At 37.8% G+C, this 20097-nt stretch overlaps 3 protein-coding genes across 3 annotated transcripts in view; all 3 read right to left on the bottom strand.

Annotated features, from left to right (window-relative positions):
• LOC146467517 (uncharacterized) overlaps nt 1-1771 on the bottom strand; it is a 6186-nt gene extending 4415 nt beyond the window's left edge. The window contains exons 1-2 of the mRNA XM_085125755.1: nt 1407-1771; nt 316-369 (exon numbers count right to left, since the gene is read on the bottom strand). Coding sequence (XP_084981881.1) covers nt 316-369; nt 1407-1675 — 323 coding nt within the window. The 5' untranslated portion in view covers nt 1676-1771. The remainder of the gene's footprint in view (nt 1-315; nt 370-1406) is intronic.
• Nucleotides 1772-6062: 4291 nt separating this feature from the next.
• Nucleotides 6063-10789, bottom strand: LOC146467516 (uncharacterized). The gene is made up of 6 exons (XM_085125745.1): nt 10483-10789; nt 9343-9396; nt 8523-8593; nt 7851-7922; nt 6958-7164; nt 6063-6563 (listed from the first exon to the last, which is right to left on the bottom strand). The coding sequence occupies exons 1-6, from the start codon at nt 10755-10757 to the stop codon at nt 6082-6084; spliced, it is 1161 nt and encodes a 386-aa protein (XP_084981871.1). The 5' UTR covers nt 10758-10789; the 3' UTR covers nt 6063-6081.
• Nucleotides 10790-13237: 2448 nt separating this feature from the next.
• LOC146467515 (uncharacterized) lies at nt 13238-19664 on the bottom strand. Its single transcript, XM_085125757.1, has 5 exons — nt 19349-19664; nt 15965-16035; nt 15249-15365; nt 14531-14737; nt 13238-14132 (listed from the first exon to the last, which is right to left on the bottom strand). The coding sequence occupies exons 1-5, from the start codon at nt 19600-19602 to the stop codon at nt 13651-13653; spliced, it is 1131 nt and encodes a 376-aa protein (XP_084981883.1). The 5' UTR covers nt 19603-19664; the 3' UTR covers nt 13238-13650.
• Between the last annotated feature and the right edge of the window lie 433 nt (nt 19665-20097).

The following is a 20097-nucleotide window of genomic DNA, read 5'->3' as shown; positions in this document are numbered from 1 at the left end:
TAACCAGAAGTATGACAATTATCAGTCAGTTGATACTGGCTGTTATCAGATGCTGCGTACACAACTGAAATGGTACTAAGTTTTGAGTCTGTGGATAAAATCCTGTCCAAATCATCAACGGCATGGCACACTAATCAAACCTTTGGTTAACATAATTCATGTTTACCTTCAAAGAAAGGCTATGCCCTGATTGTAAAATACACAAGAATATTACTTGATCCTTGTCATTTTAGTCAACGTTGTACCCAAGTTGTAATCAAATTTTGAGTTACTCGATTAAGATATAAGCGTCAGTGATTTTTACGAATTTCAAACCTCTTCTCAAGTTCTTGAAATCGTTTGTCCATCAAGCTTGCACTTCTGTTGTGCCTGTGGAAAATAAAAACAAATAGGACTGTCAGGCAATTTTGTGTCCGGATTAGTTTTCTCAAACTCTGAATTGAAAAATTAAGTTATCACTCCTAACTGAAATTTAACATCGAGTGAATGAAAACTTAACAGTCATCCAGGTAACTTTTCTTTAACTGTTCTTCCGAAATGAGACAAATTCCATGCAAAACTATGCAAGTGCGTCTATTTTTCTTATTGTCTCTTTTACCATAATTATTTGCATAACCCTAAAAGGATCAATACAGAAGGCTGGTAGATGATTGTGTTTAAAGAGCTTTTTGTTCAATTCAGTACCACACATGAAACTAGCTTTGAACCAAAATATCTATCGGTGGTCACAGTATATCTAACCGACACTAATTTGGCTGGGGTACAACGAGAAAATTTAAGCAAAATACTTATAATGTTGCCTCCTGTGTTTGCAGATCATTTTCTGCCCTTTTAAAGATATATTTGTACAAGCCAACAAATTAAGATTGATCTGCTTGGATGCTTTAGCTGAAAATTTAAGTTGCAGAAAGTTTTAGGAAACGGAATTTCATTCCCCGCGCAATTTTCCTCTTTCACATTGTTTTTAACGACGAAAGAAATTTTTTTTTCAATGTTACAAAATTTTGAGCTGACATTTTGTGGATTAAAAATGCAGATTTTCTTTATGACTAAATCTGAATTTCTGAGGCGATTAAGATCACCCGAACAGATATCCACCTAAATGAACTGTTTGGTAGCCATGGTTTGTGATGATTTGCTGTCGTATTTTTTAGAGTGGAAATTGTTTCTCGAGCCGATGGATTACTCACTTATTCAGATATAATAATAAAATTACAGGACGTCAGTTTCTTGGTGCGTCCCACGGTAGGTTACAATACGAAAATGCAAAAGCATAGCCGGACGACGTTGTTCGCCATGAATTTTCACTTAAAAATCTTCTAGCAAAGTTATATTATACAAATATATTATACAAATATTCAATACTAATTTCGAGATGAATAGACTGCGAAACTAGAAATGCACACCTATCTTCCATTGCCTCCAGTCGTTTTTCGATGACCGACAGCGTTGGGGTCGCATTATTCGCTGATCGTCGCTCTCGCTGCATTAAGAACTGTTTCAGTGTTTCAGCGTCATCAGCAGACACCCCATTGAAGTTTTGTTCACCTTCGCTGCGCTGTCCGTCCAGAGCATCCTCCGTGGCAGAGATGTGAGCAAGAATGGCACAACACATCACCAACACAGCCACGAAACGCAGGCCACCGAGAGGAGTAATAACGGCAGACAATTTCATCCCTGACCGAACGGGCTTTGAATCACTGCTTTGAGGTTAATGCCGATAAAAACAAAATAACTTTCGTTCTCTGATCTCCAACACAAGGAAGTTGTTATGTTTGGTCGATATCAAAGGATGTAGGGCCATAGGCGGGAATTTTTTCGCGTTCAGTGACGTTGCACGGTTTGAACAATACAAAAATGAGTAGTGACAAATTTTAATATACATGAATCGTTGCTAGTAAATTTGCAATTTTTGTTTATTTTCTTTAATTTTAAAAACAGTTTGTAAAGGTACTCGACACAGTCACTAGCCACACTTGATGTTAAACTAATTCAACAGAAAAGTAGTAACACCGGGCCCTGGCGAGGGGCATTGACACCCTGATTTTTAACCGTACAAATGATAAATGTTTTCAGTTTCGTGCGATGAAACGTTCACGGAATAATTGTTACATTCAATTCGTAAGACTATGCTGTTAAGGGAAGAATTATGAATTAATGCTGGGTCTTTTAACCGTAAAAAAAAAAAGCAAAAAACAAACCCACGGATCGCGCCAAATCAGTTTATTTTCCGGCAGTCAAGGTTTGGCTCACATGAGGCGGGAAGGAATCCCACATGGCAGCGGGATTCGGGACACTGTCGACATCTTAAGAGAATAATGCAACGAAGTATTGATGTCCACGTAATCGTCTTCGCCAGTTGAATTTGTTTTATTAAGAACAACAAATGACTCGACCCCTGTTATTTTAACTCACACTCCATACCAAAGAGGGATCGGAATGTGGATTCCTCAGTGACTCGGCTGGGGCGGGATGGTAGGATAAGGTTGGGAGGGTGTTTCATTCCCGCGGCTTTCTTCATCACATCGTAGCATATTGTGTTACACGTTGGAAGCAAATAATTACGAAGCTTATGTTTGGTCGGTATTGTTCAACACAGACGAGACTTTTGACGTATTTGCATTGAGGTCGAAATAGCTGAACAGTATGCTAATTAACAATTAGATTATGAGCTCGAGATTTCTATCGTGTGATAGCTGATGAGGGCGCAGCCCGAATCAGCTATCACGCATAGAAATCGAGAGCGAATAATCTAATTGTTTTAGTATAAATCTAGTAGTCGGTCAAAACTAAACAAGTAAATTATCTATTTCCTCATCGTAGACACTTCGAAAACGCGACGAAGCGGCCGCCATTTTGTTGAAAACCGCTACTCACTATCTATCACAGAATAGATAGCGAGTAGCGTAGCCAATCAGAGAACGGCATTCGTGATAGAACACTAGTAGATTTATACTAATCTTACTTAAATGTCGGAAGACAATCATTACGGGTTTGTATAGAGTATCTAGCTGAATAGCTGAAACAACTTGCTATCCTTGAATTTAATTTGTTGATAAGGAAAAAGTTAAGCATCCAAACGGTTGGAACGATCTTGAGGATAAATTAGCAACGTTTTCTTGTATGATCAGCTGACAATTTATGCCACTATACCGAGTAAACAAAGAAATCGATGCAGTTTCACATTGAGAAGGATCACAATGGTCATCTGAATATGCAACCCCTCATGTGCAAGTTGTTACAAATCAATGTCGGAGGAAGCTTTTATAAAATTATCAAAAGTTTATACTCGAATTCTACGTGTTCTGTTAGAATTGGAAATAGTCAAACGCGATCTTTTCAGTAAAGTAGAGGTGTACGTCAAGGCTGCATTTTAAGTCATCTGCTTTTTAATCTATATGTTAATGATTTAGCCTTTTCGTTCAACAATATTTTGTCTGACCCGTTTATACTACCAAATGGCACCAAACTCAGCTCATTATTTTATGCAGATGACTTAATTATATTGTCACGATCAAAATTGGGATTACAAAATTGTCTTAACAGTTTATCATCATTTTGCAACTCATGGATGCTAAATACAAACCCTAAGAAAACCAAGATAATGATTTTTCAAAAAAGCACAAAAAAAAATGAGATTATACCTTTCACATAGGCAATGAATTAATAGATATAGTACAAGACTACACTTACTTAGGAACTCGACTTTCGTCTTTCGCAAATTTCACAGTTTCGCTTGAACATCTTCGACAAAAAGCTCTTCATGCTTTCTTCCGTCTAAGACGACGCACTGATTTTAGTACACTGAAACCTTCACTTGCATGTAAAATTTTTGGCACAATGATTCAGCCAATTCTAACCTACAATAGTGAAGTGTGGGGTGCCTTTGTTAAATCAGATTTTAAGTCGTGGGAAGGCTCCAGAATTGAAAAAACACATTTACATTTCTGTAAACGCTATTTAGAAGTACATAATAAGTCATCCAACGTTGCATGTAGAGCTGAACTTGGCACATTTCCTCTAATCGTTGACATAAATAAAAAGATACTTAATTACGTACACTACCTCCAAGGAAAGGATGAACATTCTATAGCAAAACAATCCCTAAGAATATCTGTTGACCTTCATTATAGCGGTCAAATTAGCTTTTACTCCAGTCTCATGAAGATGAGTGAATACTATAATCTCCCCAACTTTAATTATTACACATTGAATGAAAATAACATCAAACAATATATAGATCTTATAAAAAAGAAATATATCTCTTATTGGCACCAAACCCTTCAACACTTACAAAAACTCAGCTTTTATTACACAATCAAAAAAACTTTTGGCCCCTCTGCTAACCTAGATCTCATAAGGAAAAACGCTTCTAGGAAAGCATTAGTGAAACTAAGAATAAGCAGCCACAAGCTTTTGATTGAAACAGGAAGATACGACAACATACCCCGTAATGAAAGGGTGTGTAATGTTTGCAACCGTAAAACTCATTTTTTATTAGATTTCCCAAGTTACTCTTCTTTAAGAGATATGTTCTTTTCTAAAATAGAACCTAGCCTTCCATTTACACGATTATTAGTAAAATAAACTTTACTATCGCATATAAAGAACTCAACCGACTATTTTATAAACACTCAATTAATTTCATTTGTTTCCTCGTGCTTCGAATTGAGAGATAAACTTCTCTCCGGAATAATTACTTCTACTGTATGAAAAGTTTAAAATAAGCAAAGACTTCAGTTACTTTATTTGGTAATTTTATTTTATTTTATTTTATTTTATTTTATTTTATTTTATTTTATTTTATTTTATTTTATTTTATTTTATTTTATTTTATTTTATTTTATTTTATTTTATTTTATTTTATTTTATTTTATTTTCTTTTCTTTTCTTTTCTTTTCTTTTATTTTATTTTATTTTATTTTATTTTATTTTATTTTATTTTATTTTATTTTATTTTATTTCATTTTATTTTATTTTATATTCACAACATTTCCTTTCATTGTGCATATGCCACTCATCGACATTCCAATCCTAGCAGTAGGCAGGATGTTCGCACGAACCTAGTTTAATGACCTCAGACCCACGAGTCTCCTGTAGCTCAGTGGTAGGGCATCCGAACTAGTAATCAGAAAGTCGTAGATTCGACTCCTGATAGGAGCACTAGGAATTTCTTTTTCCGAGTTTGCCTGTGTCATTAGTGAATAAAACATCATTCTCATAATGACTTCTATTTACTTAAAATCGGTCCTTGTGATAAATAAATTAACAATAACAATATATTGTTGCACAGAAAAAAAAAGTTTTAATTTTTTTGCCCAAAGTATCAAAAGATATATGGCCCGATAGTAGAGTTCTTTGAAAAGGAACGTTATTCTTCTACCAATGGGGATTTATTGGTCATTCATTTAATTTGGAGCCAAAAAGGAAGTCTGTTCCGAGCCCTACTTAAGATGGAGCGTGACCGGAATAAGTCTTTGGTAATTTGAACCTGAAAACGTTCTTATGATGTTCTTAGGTTACCTGTTATATTTTTTTGTGTGTTTAGGGCGAACAGAGAGCAGAGACACACAGAGACCTTTCCCCTGTTTGTTCTCAAACTGTTTGTCCTCGAGCATGGTTCAAACTCTGAAACTACCAAAACCTTGGTGGACGGACCTATGACGTCTTTGACCAGCAAATGTAGCGACACTCAGGTGTGGAATGTTTAATCTCGCGTGCAAATGTGATCTGCCTTTTCTATTAAAGGTTCAAATTTAGTCCTATTTTTGGCTCGGTGGACTAGTGAGATTTACCGACAGAAGATGAACGTGTCGATTATACATGGGCTGCACAATGCGGCTTTTGGGAGCTGGAGACAACGTTTCAAGGAAACCAAGCTTTAATATTTTGATTTCAGATTATGTTTATTTACTTTTTCCCTTTACTCCACATTTCGTTACTATAATCAGTTCTCTGTTTTACCCGCTTCCTTCACTAAAGTCCCTTGTTTCAAATACTTCCTGTTTAGTGCAAAGACAAATCACATTTTGTTTAAATCACTGGTCAAGCTTTCCTTTTTGGAAGCGTTGCATCCTCGTGTCACTTGGTGCACACAGCGCATGTCAACTCTCGACCATCGACATATGGAAGGCACGGGAGTGAGCCACATCTTCCTTCCACAGGATGCAGCGTGGCACCATTCTTGTCGGCGAAAGTACCACGAACATACTCCGGGTCACCATCAATACAAACGAAGTCGCTTGAATGCTTGTGGCCGTGATGTTCAGTCATCAGGTACCCATGATACTCTTCGGTCCATCCAGATGGACAGTCATTCCGTGCGGGCATCATCAGCATTGAGCCACGTGACTTGACGAAGCAGACAGAACAGGGCGCTTCATGGTTGTGAATGGTTCTTTGAAAAGGATCTCCGCTGTACTGACTGACTTCATACTCAGTGCCGTATATGTATCCCGCGTGTTGATGTCCATCTTTGTACTTGTCATACTTTGGATTGTGAGGAAGACAAAGGTAGTTTGCTCCGCCACCATAGTGGTTGTACCATTCTCCACCCATTATACCTAAAATAAAATCAGAGAGATTCATTATCAGGAAAATACAGTAGGAAACTAAAAGAAAGTCTGTTAGAGAGAGTTAAACTGCTTCAGTAAACTAACCTCGTTTACCGTAGATTAAATTATTATTCTATCCGCGGATTTCAGTATTGCCCATCTCCAACTTCTTTATCTTGAATCCTTCTCTATTTCGCAAAAAGGATGACTTCTTGTGGGCTTATTCAACATCCCACTATGGGAGTTTAGGAGCTTATGATGTTTAATGAATCAACATTCAAACAGGAAACGACATTCCACTATTGTATCACAAAATGTAGAAGCCACTGTTGTTGGAAAATTTTATACCTTTTTTTTTCAAACAGCGAAGCAAGAATTACAATCATTTGCAAATCCCCCTTACCTTTATAAACTATCTGAGCACCACTAGGACATGTGGTTCTTCCCCAGCGAACATACTTCACCCCAGACTGCCCAGCTCCATCTTGTCCCTTTTCTCCTTTAGCTCCTTGAGGTCCCTGGGCACCAGTCCTACCAACAGCTCCCTGGTCTCCTTTAGGACCGGGTGGGCCTGGGAATGGTTTGTTGGTGCCAGGCTTCCCTGGTTCCCCTGGAAATGAACGATGATCCTCAGCGCTTCTTTTTATTAATGGTAGCTATTTTTGGCGAGAGAAGCGGGGGGGGGGGGGGGGGAAATCTGTCGTTTATTTTCAGCCTAAGTTATTTGTTCCACCAATAAGACTGGAAGTTTGGAAGGAATTGCAAAACCTCTTCCATTTGACGTGGAAAGTTTTCAGAATTTCCACGCAACAGAATGTTTAGCTAAACGGAAAGTGCCCCAGTTCTACGATTTTTCTCTTCGTAAGTACCAACACATTTGGTTATTTGATCATATGAAGACCTATTTGAAGGAGCTCCAGCCATCCACAGCCCGTAATCCCCTTCCCTACCCCTCTCTGGATGTACCGCTATATTTCATACCCTGATATTTACATTGGCAAACATCTGAATTTGAGCCCATCCGCAGTAACATCACCACGTGCATTTAGTAGACAACTGGCCTCGCGTTTTTTGAGAATTCTACTTGCTGCTGCTACACCATGCTCACGAGAGCCAATAACCTCCAAACAGTTGTCCACAGTTGCATTTTTGACTCTCGGTTTGGTCTCTAACAAGTTATTGTCGTGTTTTAAGGTTTTCTACGCAGTATTAACCTTGCAGTTATTTCAGCTAAATATAATATCATTTTGAGGACGTAAAAAAATCCTTCAATTGTAAAATAAGAGACTTGTGTACCTTTTAATCCAGTTTTGCCAGGGGGCCCAGGTGGTCCCATCCATTCCTTTGCACCATTTTGGAGATGCTGTCCTGTTGTATGAAAAACACAACTAAAAATGCCCGCCGCATTCATTCCAGAACTAAAATTTATTTGCTTAGGTGATTCTGAATCTGCCATTTAAAGGTGATCGCTGATGGTGGAAACGTCTGTCACTACTTTCCATTGTAGTGAATCAACAGAAAAGATCTTTAAAAACCTTTATAGATTCGTCAGTTTACGAGTTGTTTTTTTTAGGAAATATCTTGATTTTTTTGCTTTCTTCACTGTGACCTTACAGTGGAACGAAAACTCTTGGCATCTATTTTCCAATGACACGAAATAGCAAAGCAGACCTTCACGTGAAGTTTCTTATCCTCCACACAGCTCATCGTATTATTTTGTTTTGTTTTTGTTGTTGTTGTTGCTGTTGTTTACCTTTGTTTTTGTTTGTTTGTTTGTTTTCTTGTTGTCTTTTTCAAGTGCAATTTTAATCGTGAATCGGATTAAATGGAAAAACCGCAGGAAGTACTATCTTTAAGATGAACCAGTCCAAATCCTAGGCAAATTGTAGATAGTATACCTTTATTATGCCAAAATTGAATGGTTGTATGGTCAATAAAGTTTCTTTCAAAATTTCTTAGCATACCAACCCAGAATGTAGGCCATAAGCGACGAGTACGAATCACTTGATTTGAGTGGTAAACGCAGCAAGGTGTCGAGTCTGCAGAAAAATCATGAAAGGAAAAGGAATCGATGAGATCAGAAGTGAAAATGTGTAAGCTTATATTTTTGTCGGTAACCAGCATTAGAATGAAAGCTACTCGGTATTTCGCTCCAGTAGGAATGAAAAAAGTTATAACATTTGAGTATGATTGGCAAGAGGTCAATGAAACACTGTGTTGTCTGCTATGTTCCCAGATCGGTTTTGTGGCCTTTTAAGGAATACCCATATACGTTTATACAGTCTGACATTTCGTGTATGCTACAGATATCACATAGTTGTCGCATTACATAGACTCTGAGCTGATCCAACTTGAAATAAATTCTGAATCTTGCTTGTAAACCTGCAGTTTTTATCCTCGGCTTTTCCCTTGCAGTTTTTTCAGAGAGATTATTACAAGCATTACCTACCTGTGGTGCTATTAATTTATCATGGTCTACAAAGTGCATTTCAACCCAGAAGTATGACAATTAGAAGTCAGTTGATACTGGCTGTTATCAGATTCTATACACAACTGAAATGGCACTAGCTTTTGAGACTGTGGATAAAGTCCTGTCACTAATGAAACACTAATGAAACCTTTGGTCAACATATTCCATTTTTGCCTTCAAAGAAGGGTCATGCTCTCCTTGCCGAAATACACAAGGAAATTACTCGATTCTTGTCATTTTTGTACTTTGTACTCAAGTTGTAATCAACTTTTGAGTTACTCAATTAAAATATTAGCGTGATTTTTATGAATTTCAAACCTCTTCTCAAGTTCTTGAAATCGTTTATCCATCAAGCTTGCACTTCTGTTGTGCCTGTCGAAAAAGAAAAAAACTGGACTGTCAGGAAATTCTGTGTCCGGATTAGGTTTGTTAAACTCTGAATGGAAAAATGAAGTTATTATTCGTAACATAAATTTAACATCAAGTGAATGGAAACCCAGTAAACATTCATCCAGGTTACTTATTTAACTGTTCTTCAAAATTGAGAAGAAATTCCGTGCAAAACAGTTCATTCTTTTATGTTCCTTATTTTTGCGTACGTATTTGCCCATAACCCTAAAATGATCAATACAGAAGGCAGACGGTTGTGTTTTAAGAACTTTGTCCTTAATTTAGTACAACGTTTGAAACTTTGAACGAAAATATCTATCGGTCATCAAGGAAAATCTAATTGACACTAATCTATTAAAGGCGGCCAAACGGGAACATTTCAGTAGAATACTTATAATCTTGTATCCTGTGTTCCCAGCTCGTTTTCTTCCCTTCTAAAGACGTATTTGTGTAAGCTAATACAGTCTAATCTGTTCGAATGCTTTCGCTGATCAATAATTCAACTTGTAGAAAGTTTTGACAGAGTTTGAACTGATTTTTTCCCCGAATTTACTAGCTTTTTTAGTTTGACAAAAATGGTAGCTCACATTTTTTTTTTCGCATTTTTAACGACAACTTTGCCCCTTCGAAAGCGAAAGGAATTAATTTCTTGGCGGTTACGAAATTTTAAGCTGACATTTTGCCGAAAAAATATAGATTTTGCTAACGACTAAATCTGAATTTCTGAGGCGATTAAGGCCATCCGAACAGATATCCACCGAAATAAACCGTTTGGTAGCCATGATTTGTGATGACTTACTGTGAGTCGTATTGTTTAGACTGGAAATTGAGTTACTCGAGCCGATGGATTACTCACCTATTCAGATAAAATAATAAAATAAGAGGACGTCAGTTTCTTGGTGCGTCCCATGCACGGTAGGTTATATACGAAAAAGCAAAAGCCTAGCCGGACGACGTTGAAAATTGAATTGTCACTTAAAAATCTTTTAGCAAAGTTCTATTATATAAATATACAGTACATGAATACTAATTTCGAAATGAATAGACTGCGGAACTAGAAATACACACCTATCTTCCATTGCCTCCAGTCGTTTTTCAATGACTGACAGAGTTGGGGTCGCATTATTCGCTGATCGTCGCTCTCGCTGCATTAAGAACTGTTTCAGTTTACCAGTTTCATCGCCATTAGCAGACACCCCATTGAAGTTTTGTTCACCTTCGCTGCGCTGTCCGTCCGGAGCATCTTCCGTGGCAAAGATGTGTGCAACAATGGCACAACACATCACCAACACAGCCACGAAACGCTGGCCACCGCGAGGAGTAATTACGGCAGACAATTTCATCCCTGACCGAACGGGCTTTGAATCACTGCTTTGAGGTTAATTCCGAGAAAAACAAAATAACTTTCGTTCTCTGATCTCCAACACAAGGATGTTGTTATGTTTAGTCGATATCAAAGGATGTAGGGCCATAAGCGGGAATTTTTTCGCGTTCAGTGACGTTGCACGGCTTGAACAATACAAAAATGAGTAGTGACAAATTTTAATATACATGAACCGTTGCTAGTAAATTTGCAATTTCTAGTTATTTTCTTTAATTTTAAAAACAGTTTATAAGGGTACTCGACACAGTCACTGGTCACACTTGATGTTAAATTAATTCAACAGAAAAGTAGGAATACCGGGCCCTGGCGAGGTGCATTGACAGCCTGATTTTTAACCGTACAAATGATAAATGTTTTTAGTTTCGTGTGATGAAACGTTCACGGAATAATTGTTACCTTCAACCTGTTAAGACTTTGCTGTTAAAGGAAGAATTATGAATTAATGCTAGGTTTTTTAACCGTTTAAAATAAAAAACCAAGGATTGCGCCAAATCAGCTTATTTTCCAGCAGTCAAGGTTTGGCTCACAGAATGCCGGCAGGGATCCCACATTGTAGCGGGATTCGGGACACTGTCGACGGTTTAAGCCGTGTGATGCGACAGAGTATTGATGTCCACTTAATCGTTTTCGCCGGTTGAATTTGTGTTACTGAGAACAACAAATAACTCGAACCCTCTTAGTTTAGTCGCACTGTATACCAAAGAAGAATCAGAATGTGGATTTCTGAGTGACTGCTAGGGCGCGATGGTAGGATTAGGAGCAAAAGGTAGGGCTGGGAGGGTGTTTCATTCCCGCGGCTTTCTTCATCACATCATAGCACATTGTGTTACACGTTGAAAGCAAATAATGAAGAAGCTTATGTTTGGTCGGTATTGTTCAACGCAGACGAGACTTTTGACGTATTTGTATAAGGTCGAAATAGCTGAACAGTATGCTAATCTTAAATTTAATGTCGGAAAACAATCTTTACGGGTTGATATAGAGTATCTAGCTGAAACAACTTCTTATCATTGAATTTAATTTGTTGATAAGGAAAAAAAGGTTACGCATCCAAACGGTTGGAACGATCTTGAAGACAAATGAGCAAAGCAGGAGCAACGTTTTCTTGTATGATTGATCAGCCGACAATTTATGCCACTGTACCGAGTAAACAAGGAAATCGATGTAGTTCCACATTGAAGATGATCATTATGGTCATTTGAATATGCAACCCCGGTCCTCTGATCGTGAAACACCGTGGAATTTGTTTTACAGATTAACAGCGCGTATCATCTTCTTAGTTGTGTATAATGTTGTAAACAGTAAAGAGTTGAACTTTACTGATATTTAAACGTTATCCCGAATCTTAATTGCGAATGCTGGAAATATCTGTGTGATGAGGATTAAAACCTGAACGGTGTAATGGGCTGTATAATACCCCACCTTTGATGAAATTGCAACTCGTTGTGCTAGGAAACTGAATAATATCCTGGTATGATAATTTTAGGAGAGGACAGTTTTTCAAGACAAATATAAATAAACATTTCTCGACAATTGGACCGGATTATCGCCGACTGGATCCGTAAAATGAGTTCGGTAACAGTTTTACAGCAAGTCGCGTAAAAGTGTAATCTAACTAAGGCCCTGTTCACACTAGAGGCCCTGTTGATCACACTAGGTGCCCGTGCTAGGACCTTGAACCAGTGCACAGAGAGGGACATTGTTTAGACTCCTTAGCGCCCAACGAACAATCGTTTCCTGACCTTCGTCAATTTAGTGCCCGCCATTTTGCTTAAATAATATTGCAGGGAGACATGTGGAAAAAGCGCGGGAACTAACAAATTTAACGAAGTTTTATGAAATCAAGGCCCCTTGCGAATAATTTGCATGAGCTACTGATTGGCCAGGATGTCAAATGACTGACGGATGTCGGAACTCAAGATTCAATGCCTCCGAGAGAGAACATAATGGCTTCTTTTTACTAAAAATCGGACCTTGTGATAAATAAATTAACAATAATAATAGGGAAAAAAAATAGTTTTAAATTTTTGTCCAAAGTATCAAAATGATATATGGCCCGATAGTAGATTTCATTGAAATGAAACGTCATTCTTCCAGGACTGGAGATTTATTGCTCATTCATTTAATTTGGAGCCAAAAAGGAAGTCTGTTCCAGGCCCTACTAAATTTGGACAACAAGTTTAAGATGGAGCGTGACCGGAATAAGTCCTTGTCAATTTGAACCTGAAAACATTCTTAGGTTACCTGTTATATATATATATATATTTTTGATATTTAAAGGCGAACAGACAGCAGAGACACACAGAGACCTTTCCCCTATTTGTTCTCAAGCTATTTTTCCTCGAGCATGGCTCAAACCTTGAAACTACCAAAAACTTGGTCGACTGGCCAATGAGATCTTTAAATACAAATGTAGCCGCGACACTCAGTTGTGGAATGCTTAATATTGCCTGCAAATGTGATCTGCCTTTTCTGTTAAAGTTTCAAATTTAGTCCTATTTCTGGCTCGGTGGACTAATCAGATACACCGACTGAAGATGAAGATGAAGGTGTCGATTATGCATGGGATGCTGGCAAGAATTCGGCTTTTGCGGACTGGAGAAAACGTTTCAAGAAAGGCAAGATTTAATCTTTTTGATTTTATGTTACGTTTATTCAGTTATCCCTTTACTCTACATTTCGTTACTATTGTCAGTTCTCTGTTTTACTCTCTTGCTTCACTAAAGTCCCGTGTTACAACTACTTCCTGTTTAGTGCAAAGACAAATCACACTGTTTTTTTTTTTAAATCACTGGTCAATCTTTTCTTTTGTAGAGTCGTCGATGCTGTGTTAAAAACATTGCATCCACTCGTCACTTGGTGCACACAGCGCATGTCAACTCTCGACCATCGACATATGGAAGGCACGGGAGTGAGCCGCATCTTCCTTCCACAGGATGCAGCGTGGCTCCATTCTTATTGGCGTGAGTACCACGAACATACTCCGGGTCGCCGTCAACACAAACGAAATCACTTGAATGCCTGTGGTCGTGATGCTCAGTCATCAGGTACCCATGATACTCTTCGGTCCAATCAGATCGACAGTCATTGCGTGCGGGCATCATCAGCATTGAGCCACGTGACTTGACGAAGCAGACAGCGCAGGGTGCTTCGTGGTTGTGAATGGTTCTCTGAAAAGGATCTCCGTTGTACTGAATGACTTCATACTCAGTGCCGTATATGTATCCGGCGGTTTGATGTCCATTTTTGTACTTGTCATACTTTGGATTGTGAGGAAGACAAAGATAATTGGCTCCCCCGCCATAGTGGTTGTACCATTCTCCACCCATTGTACCTAAAATAAAATCAGACACAATCACCATGACAACATGACAGTAAGAAACTAAAGAAAAGTGTGTTCGAGAGACTTGAACTGCTCCGGTAAAGCGGCTAAACCCGGCTTTCCTTGGATTAACAATATTTTACGAATGATTTGAGTATTACCCATCTCCTACTCAGTTATCTTGAATTTTCCTCTATTTTGAACAAACAATGACTTCTCGTGGGCCCATTTAATACCCTGTAGTCAGAGTTTAGGAGCTTATGATGTCAATTAAATGAAAATTCAACGAAGAAAACGACATTCCGCTATTGTATCGCAAAATTTGAAAGATACTGTTGTTGGAAACGTTCCTCCTCTTCTTTTTTCAAACTGCGCAACAAAAATTACAATCAATTGCAAATCCCCCTTACCTTTGTAAACTATCTGAGCACCACTAGGACATGTGGTCCTTCCCCAGCGAACATACTTCACCCCAGACTGCCCAGCTCCATCTTTTCCCTTTTTTCCTTTGGCTCCTTGAGGTCCCTGGGCACCAGTCCTACCAGCAGCTCCCTGGTCTCCTTTAGGCCCAGGGGGGCCTGGACGCGGTTTTCTGGTACCTGAATTTCCCGGTTCTCCTGTGACAAAATTATACTGGATGGATAAAGATTATTTAGATGTAGATCAAATGATGATGTACTCGCAAGTAAACTTTGTTATCTAGTCGCATAATAATTATTTTAAAACCTGTTTGCCTCTTTGTTTGTGTTGTTTTTGCTATTGCTTTGTCTTGTTTGGTTTGCATGGTTTGTTTAACTTTCTGTCCTTTTTTCGTCTTTCGGTTATTGCCTGCTTGGGTTGCTTTATTTTATTTTATTTTATTTTATTTTATTTTTATTTCTGGTTTAGTTTTATTGGGTTCATATTTTTTTGTTTTCCTTTTGATAACCTGTTTCAGGGTTAGACAATAGCCACCGCACCATAAGTTACAAAAATGAAAATGAAGTTGACTCGGGATATTGGAAGTGATTACCGGCAGGTCACTGATTCGTCAGGCCCTTAAACGTTTAGTTTGCAAAAACCAACATTTTGAACTAAAACTATTCTTGGAAAGCTTCTGTTTTAAGATTATAGCATTCCTTCGTGTACCTTTTGCACCAGTCAGTCCAGTTTCTCCTTTTGAGCCAGTTCTTCCAGCCTGACCAGGCTCTCCTTTTGGTCCAGGTGGTCCCATTTGTTTGTTTCCAGAGTTTCGGCCATGTTGTCCTGTAACAACAAAAACAACAACTCATCACCCAAAAAAGTGTGTATTTTTTCTTTCCTTCTTTCTTTCCTTCTTATTTTTGCTGTTCTTTTCTCTCTTTACTGTACTTTTTTTCTTTCTTTTATTTTGTTTCTTTTCTTCCTTTCTTTCTTTCTTTCTTTCTTTTTTCTTTTCGTTTCTTTTCTTTCCTTTCTTTTCTTACTTTTTTGTTTCCCTCTTTCTTTTATTCTTTTATTTAGTTAATTCTTTCTTTTTGTTTTCCTTTCTATTTTCTTTTCTTTTCTTTCTTCCTTTCTTTTCCTTTCCTTCTTTCGTAAGTTTGTTTTTAGGAGTTAACGAGTGACTAACTTCAACACATTATTCATTTTAGAGCCCTTCTTCATTTTTTTCAAGAGCTCTACATTTGGTCATTTTGCATGCTTGGAAGTGCATGTTTCAGTTGATGCAATGCTTCAATGAGTTCAGTTGCAATGAGGTATGCAGCTTGCAAATGTTTTTAGTCACAGGCTACATCAAAGTATTGTTCCCACAAGAAACTAACCTCCTTATCTAGCTAAAGAGGGACGTAGTTAGGTAAGTTAAATATTCAATGTATACCAACCTAGAAGGTAGATCAGAAGGGACCCATAAGAATCGCTTGATCTTGGCGGCAAACGCAGCAAGACATCAATTCTGCAAAGAGAACATGTTTCAGTGGAAAATCTAAGATCAAACGCTTTAACAACATTAACATTCAGAAGGAAAACCTTGATGAATTTGTGGCTCTAATGTTTGACTTTCTAGATGAAATTCTAATATCTGATCTTTCAATAAAAATTACTGTACACTTCTTTCCAGCGGTGGTTGTTTGCTGTGCTACACAGGTTGGTTCTACCTTTCGAGTCTGTGGATGAAATCTTTAAGTGTGAATATTCAAATTAATTCTTTTCACCTGTACTTCCCTGCACAGCTGTTAAATATTATCTTGTGTACAAAGGTGGTTGTGGACAAAATCCTAAGATTTTTCTTTCAAATGAAAGCTATTGAAAGGGAATTTTAAGTAACGAAGACTAGAGTATTATACTCGAAAAGTGGTATTAAATTTTGAGTTTTTTGGATGAAATCCTAAAGTGCCACCAATCAAATGAAAGCTACTGACCAGTATTTTCCTGTGGTGCTGTTTATTATGCTGTACAAAGTGGTTCTAACGTTTGAGTTTGAGGATGAACGCCTAAAGTGTGACCAAAATGAAAGCTACTGGGCAGTACTTTCCTGTTGCGCTGTTTATTATGCTGTACAGGGTGACTCTAGGTTATTTATTCTGTTGAAATGTGACCATTCCAACCTAAAAGCCATTGAGGAGTAATTTTTACTCCCCAGCTCCTGGGTCTGTGGATGAAATCCTACGGTTTCACCACTCGCACTTTTCTGCGTGCTTGATTATTCTGAGCAATTTCGTTCTAACTTTTTATTCTCAGCATGAAATCTTAAAATTTGACCATTCAAATACCAGCTTCTGAGCAATACTTTCATGTGGTGCTGTTTGTTATGCTCTTCAGGGTGGTGTTAACGTTTGACGCTGTGATTGAACTCCCAAGTGCAATCTGATTTAATAGCTTTGAATATTAATTTTCCTGAGATGTTGTCCACTGGCGATGATGCGTTTGAAGTGGTTCTAAGGTTTGATTCTGTGGATAAAATTCAGTGAATATAAATGAAACCTATCGAGCTGTGATTTGCTGTATATCATAAGATGTTACAAATTGTGAAGTGAGCAGTACAAGTCCTCTATCTCGTGTACGTTTTAATTATATGTGCCTACCGTTTCAAGCTTGTGCTTGAAATCCTGAAGTGTAGCCATTCAAATGAAAAATATGAGTATCACTTCCTGTGTTGCTGTTTATTATGCTGTACAAAGTCGCTCTAACTGTTTAGTCACTGGCCGACTGTTTGTCAAGTGTGCATCCAAACGAAAGCTAAGGGACAGTATTTCACTGTGTTTTCCATGATACTGTTTACCATGCTTTACAAGGTCAGTTCCAACTTTCCAGTCTGTGGATAAAATCCATGATATGGTTTACTATGCTTTACAAAGTGGTTCCAACTTTTCAATCTGTGGATGAAATCCAAAAGTGCCGAGCAGTACTTCCCTGCGGGGTCGTTTATTCTGCTGTCAGTACTAGGTGGTTCTCGCTTCTGTGTCTGCGGATCAAATCCTCGGATGAAATCTACCGGGCAGTACTGTTTATTATGGTGTACAAGGTGATTCTAACTATTGAGTCTAAGGATGAAATTTTTAAGTGTGATCAATGAAATAATTGTCGCCATTTACAGCAATTTCCTTAGCCTTTGGTGTTGTATTACACATTTTCAGTCTTCGTGGAAAATTCTTAAATGTGACTAATAAAATGGACGCTTATGAGCAGTACTTTGAGAATGGAGAAATGCTTAATCTTTTTAAACAGAAATTTCCGGCGCATGTTGCTGTTCCCTATATCCCTGGATAAATCTAACTTTTGCGGAAAGGTGATTCTTTATATTAACAAACTAATGTTTTGAAATTCAAGTTTCCTGCCTAGGTGTTCTATTAGAGAAAGGGGGGTGATAAATCAATCAGAAACTTCAGACTTTTGGCAGCAACTAATCAGCGCGCTCTCATTAGCAAGACAGATTTGTTATTCTGAGAAGAAACAAGCCTCAGTAGAAGTGTAGAGCTTGTTCAGAAGAGATAAAATGTTGGTAATATTTACCATATACTCATTTTCGCTTCAGACTTGCTTGACAAAAAAGCGTCTAATTTAAAAAATTAAAACTATCAGCTATGGCATGAATAGCAAAAACTGAATTTCATCTTGCCATCACTTCACCGTGAGTTCTTATGCCCTAAGATTTTAGTGGCATAAAAGGCACCACAAGCTACTATGCAGTACTTTCCTGTTGCGCTGTTTATTATGTATTTTTATGCGCTTCAGACTTCCTTAGCAAAAAAGCATCTTTTTAAATTAAAGTTTATCAGCATCAGCTATGAACAGCAAATTTCAGTGCCAACACTTCATCTCGCGTTTTTATGCCCTGATATTTTATTGGTATAAAAGTCACCACAAGAAAATTTAAAATGATTGATTTCATCAAGTAATGAATAAAATTTCAAAGCGCGTGAAAAAATGTGAACTCTACTGAACTCGTAACTGCTTATATTAATTACGAAAATAACCTTAGAACCGAAAATAAAGAAGCACGCTTGATATTGATATCAGTTCCATACCTTTTTTCTGTTTCTTCCAATCTTACTTTCGTTGTACCTGTAAAAGAGAGATCAGGGTGTCAGGGCAGTGTCAGGACAACTTGCCTCAATATTAATTTCATCATATGTTGGTTTCATAATGTAGCTTGCCCTCGAGCAAAGCTCGTTAACTTTGTCACTTCATACCATGAAACGCGCCTAACATGGATTAATTTAGTTATAACAAAAGTACGTTGGCTATGGAACCCTAGCAGATCGTCCAAATTTCCCGAAAAAAATTTAGAAACCTCTTTAAGGAATATTTTAGTTTTAAAATTAAGACTAGCTGAATATTTAATTGGGAGATGAATTAACTTAAGGAAATGCAACCTACTAGACTATTGTAGAACAAGTGGTCGGTCAAATTTTCTCTCCACGATAGAAAAAAAACTGGGATTTTTCGAAAAATGCATGAAATAGTTTTCTATGTTAGATGTGATGCGAACATAATTATACACTATGTGAGCCGCTTTAGTAAGAAAATGGCTCCCTCACATCAAAGTTATTTTCATATATTTCACCTAACTCTCTTTCAGGAAAACCGATCAAGAGGCTTGGATGTCTCTGAGCCGATAAAACTGATAATAAGCTGATACTGTACGTAAATTAAATTGCCCTAGCTTTATATATATCTTTATTCGGGTGTGAAATGGGATCTGCTCAGTAGATGGTAAAATTTACAGTTGTTCGAAATCTGAAAACTAAGAAATTCATCAAACGTACCTTTCTTCCATGGATTTCAATCGTTTTTCAACTTCCGTCAGGTTGGGGGTCGAATTTTTCTGAACTGCTCTTCGTCCACGGTACAGCAAGGACTGTTTCACTTCACCTTTTTCAGCGGCGCTATCAGCTTTTACTCGACGCTGTCCTTCCAGAGTTTCATCCATGGCAGAGATGTGAGCCAGAATGGCACAACACATCATTAAAACAACCATGAAACGCAGACCGCCCCGAAGTATAATCATAGACAATGTCATTGCGGACCGAACGAGCTTTCAGTTACTCAATCGAGGTTTAGGCCGAGAAAAACAAAATAACTTTCTTTCTCTCATCTCTAACACAAGGAAGTTGTGTAGTCGAAATGGAAGGATATAGGGTCATGGGCGAGAATTTTTTCGCGTTCATTGTGACGTTCAGCATTTGAACAATACAAAAATGTACTGTGACATTAATGTCAATATAGTCACAATATACGTGGCTGTTGGTGAATTTGCAATTTTGAAAGCAGTTTTCATCCGTCAAGGTTTTGCCCGCAGGATGCAGGAAGAGTTCTTATGTCAAAGCGGGATTCGGGATGCTAATGAGAGACCTTTAGATTCTAGTACGAGTAGATCAGAAGTAGAGTGCCAATGCGAAATTTGATTTCAAGTTTTTAGCGAAGAAATCCCAGTAAGCTTCACTTCACACTTCCGTGTGAGCGACGAACTTGACCAAGTTGTTTTGATGATAGCTAAGCCCTTCGTGATTCCAAA

This window comes from Pavona decussata, unplaced genomic scaffold (assembly GCF_977016875.1).
Source record: "Pavona decussata unplaced genomic scaffold, jaPavDecu1.1 SCAFFOLD_135, whole genome shotgun sequence".
Lineage (NCBI taxonomy): Eukaryota > Metazoa > Cnidaria > Anthozoa > Scleractinia > Agariciidae > Pavona > Pavona decussata.
Note: the sequence above shows the minus strand (reverse complement) of the source record. Positions and strands in the feature narration are given on the sequence as shown.

Coding starts and splice junctions, on each gene's coding strand:
- LOC146467515 (XM_085125757.1), bottom strand. CDS start 19,602: ATGACATTGTCTATGATTATACTTCGGGGCGGTCTGCGTTTCATGGTT. Junction 15,366..15,964: donor CCTTCTGATCTACCTTCTAG/GTTGGTATACAT, acceptor TTGTTGTTACAG/GACAACATGGCCGAAACTCT. Junction 14,738..15,248: donor TGGACTGACTGGTGCAAAAG/GTACACGAAGGA, acceptor ATTTTGTCACAG/GAGAACCGGGAAATTCAGGT.
- LOC146467516 (XM_085125745.1), bottom strand. CDS start 10,757: ATGAAATTGTCTGCCGTAATTACTCCTCGCGGTGGCCAGCGTTTCGTG. Junction 9,397..10,482: donor CTGGAGGCAATGGAAGATAG/GTGTGTATTTCT, acceptor CTTTTTCGACAG/GCACAACAGAAGTGCAAGCT. Junction 6,564..6,957: donor TGCTCAGATAGTTTATAAAG/GTAAGGGGGATT, acceptor ATTTTATTTTAG/GTATAATGGGTGGAGAATGG.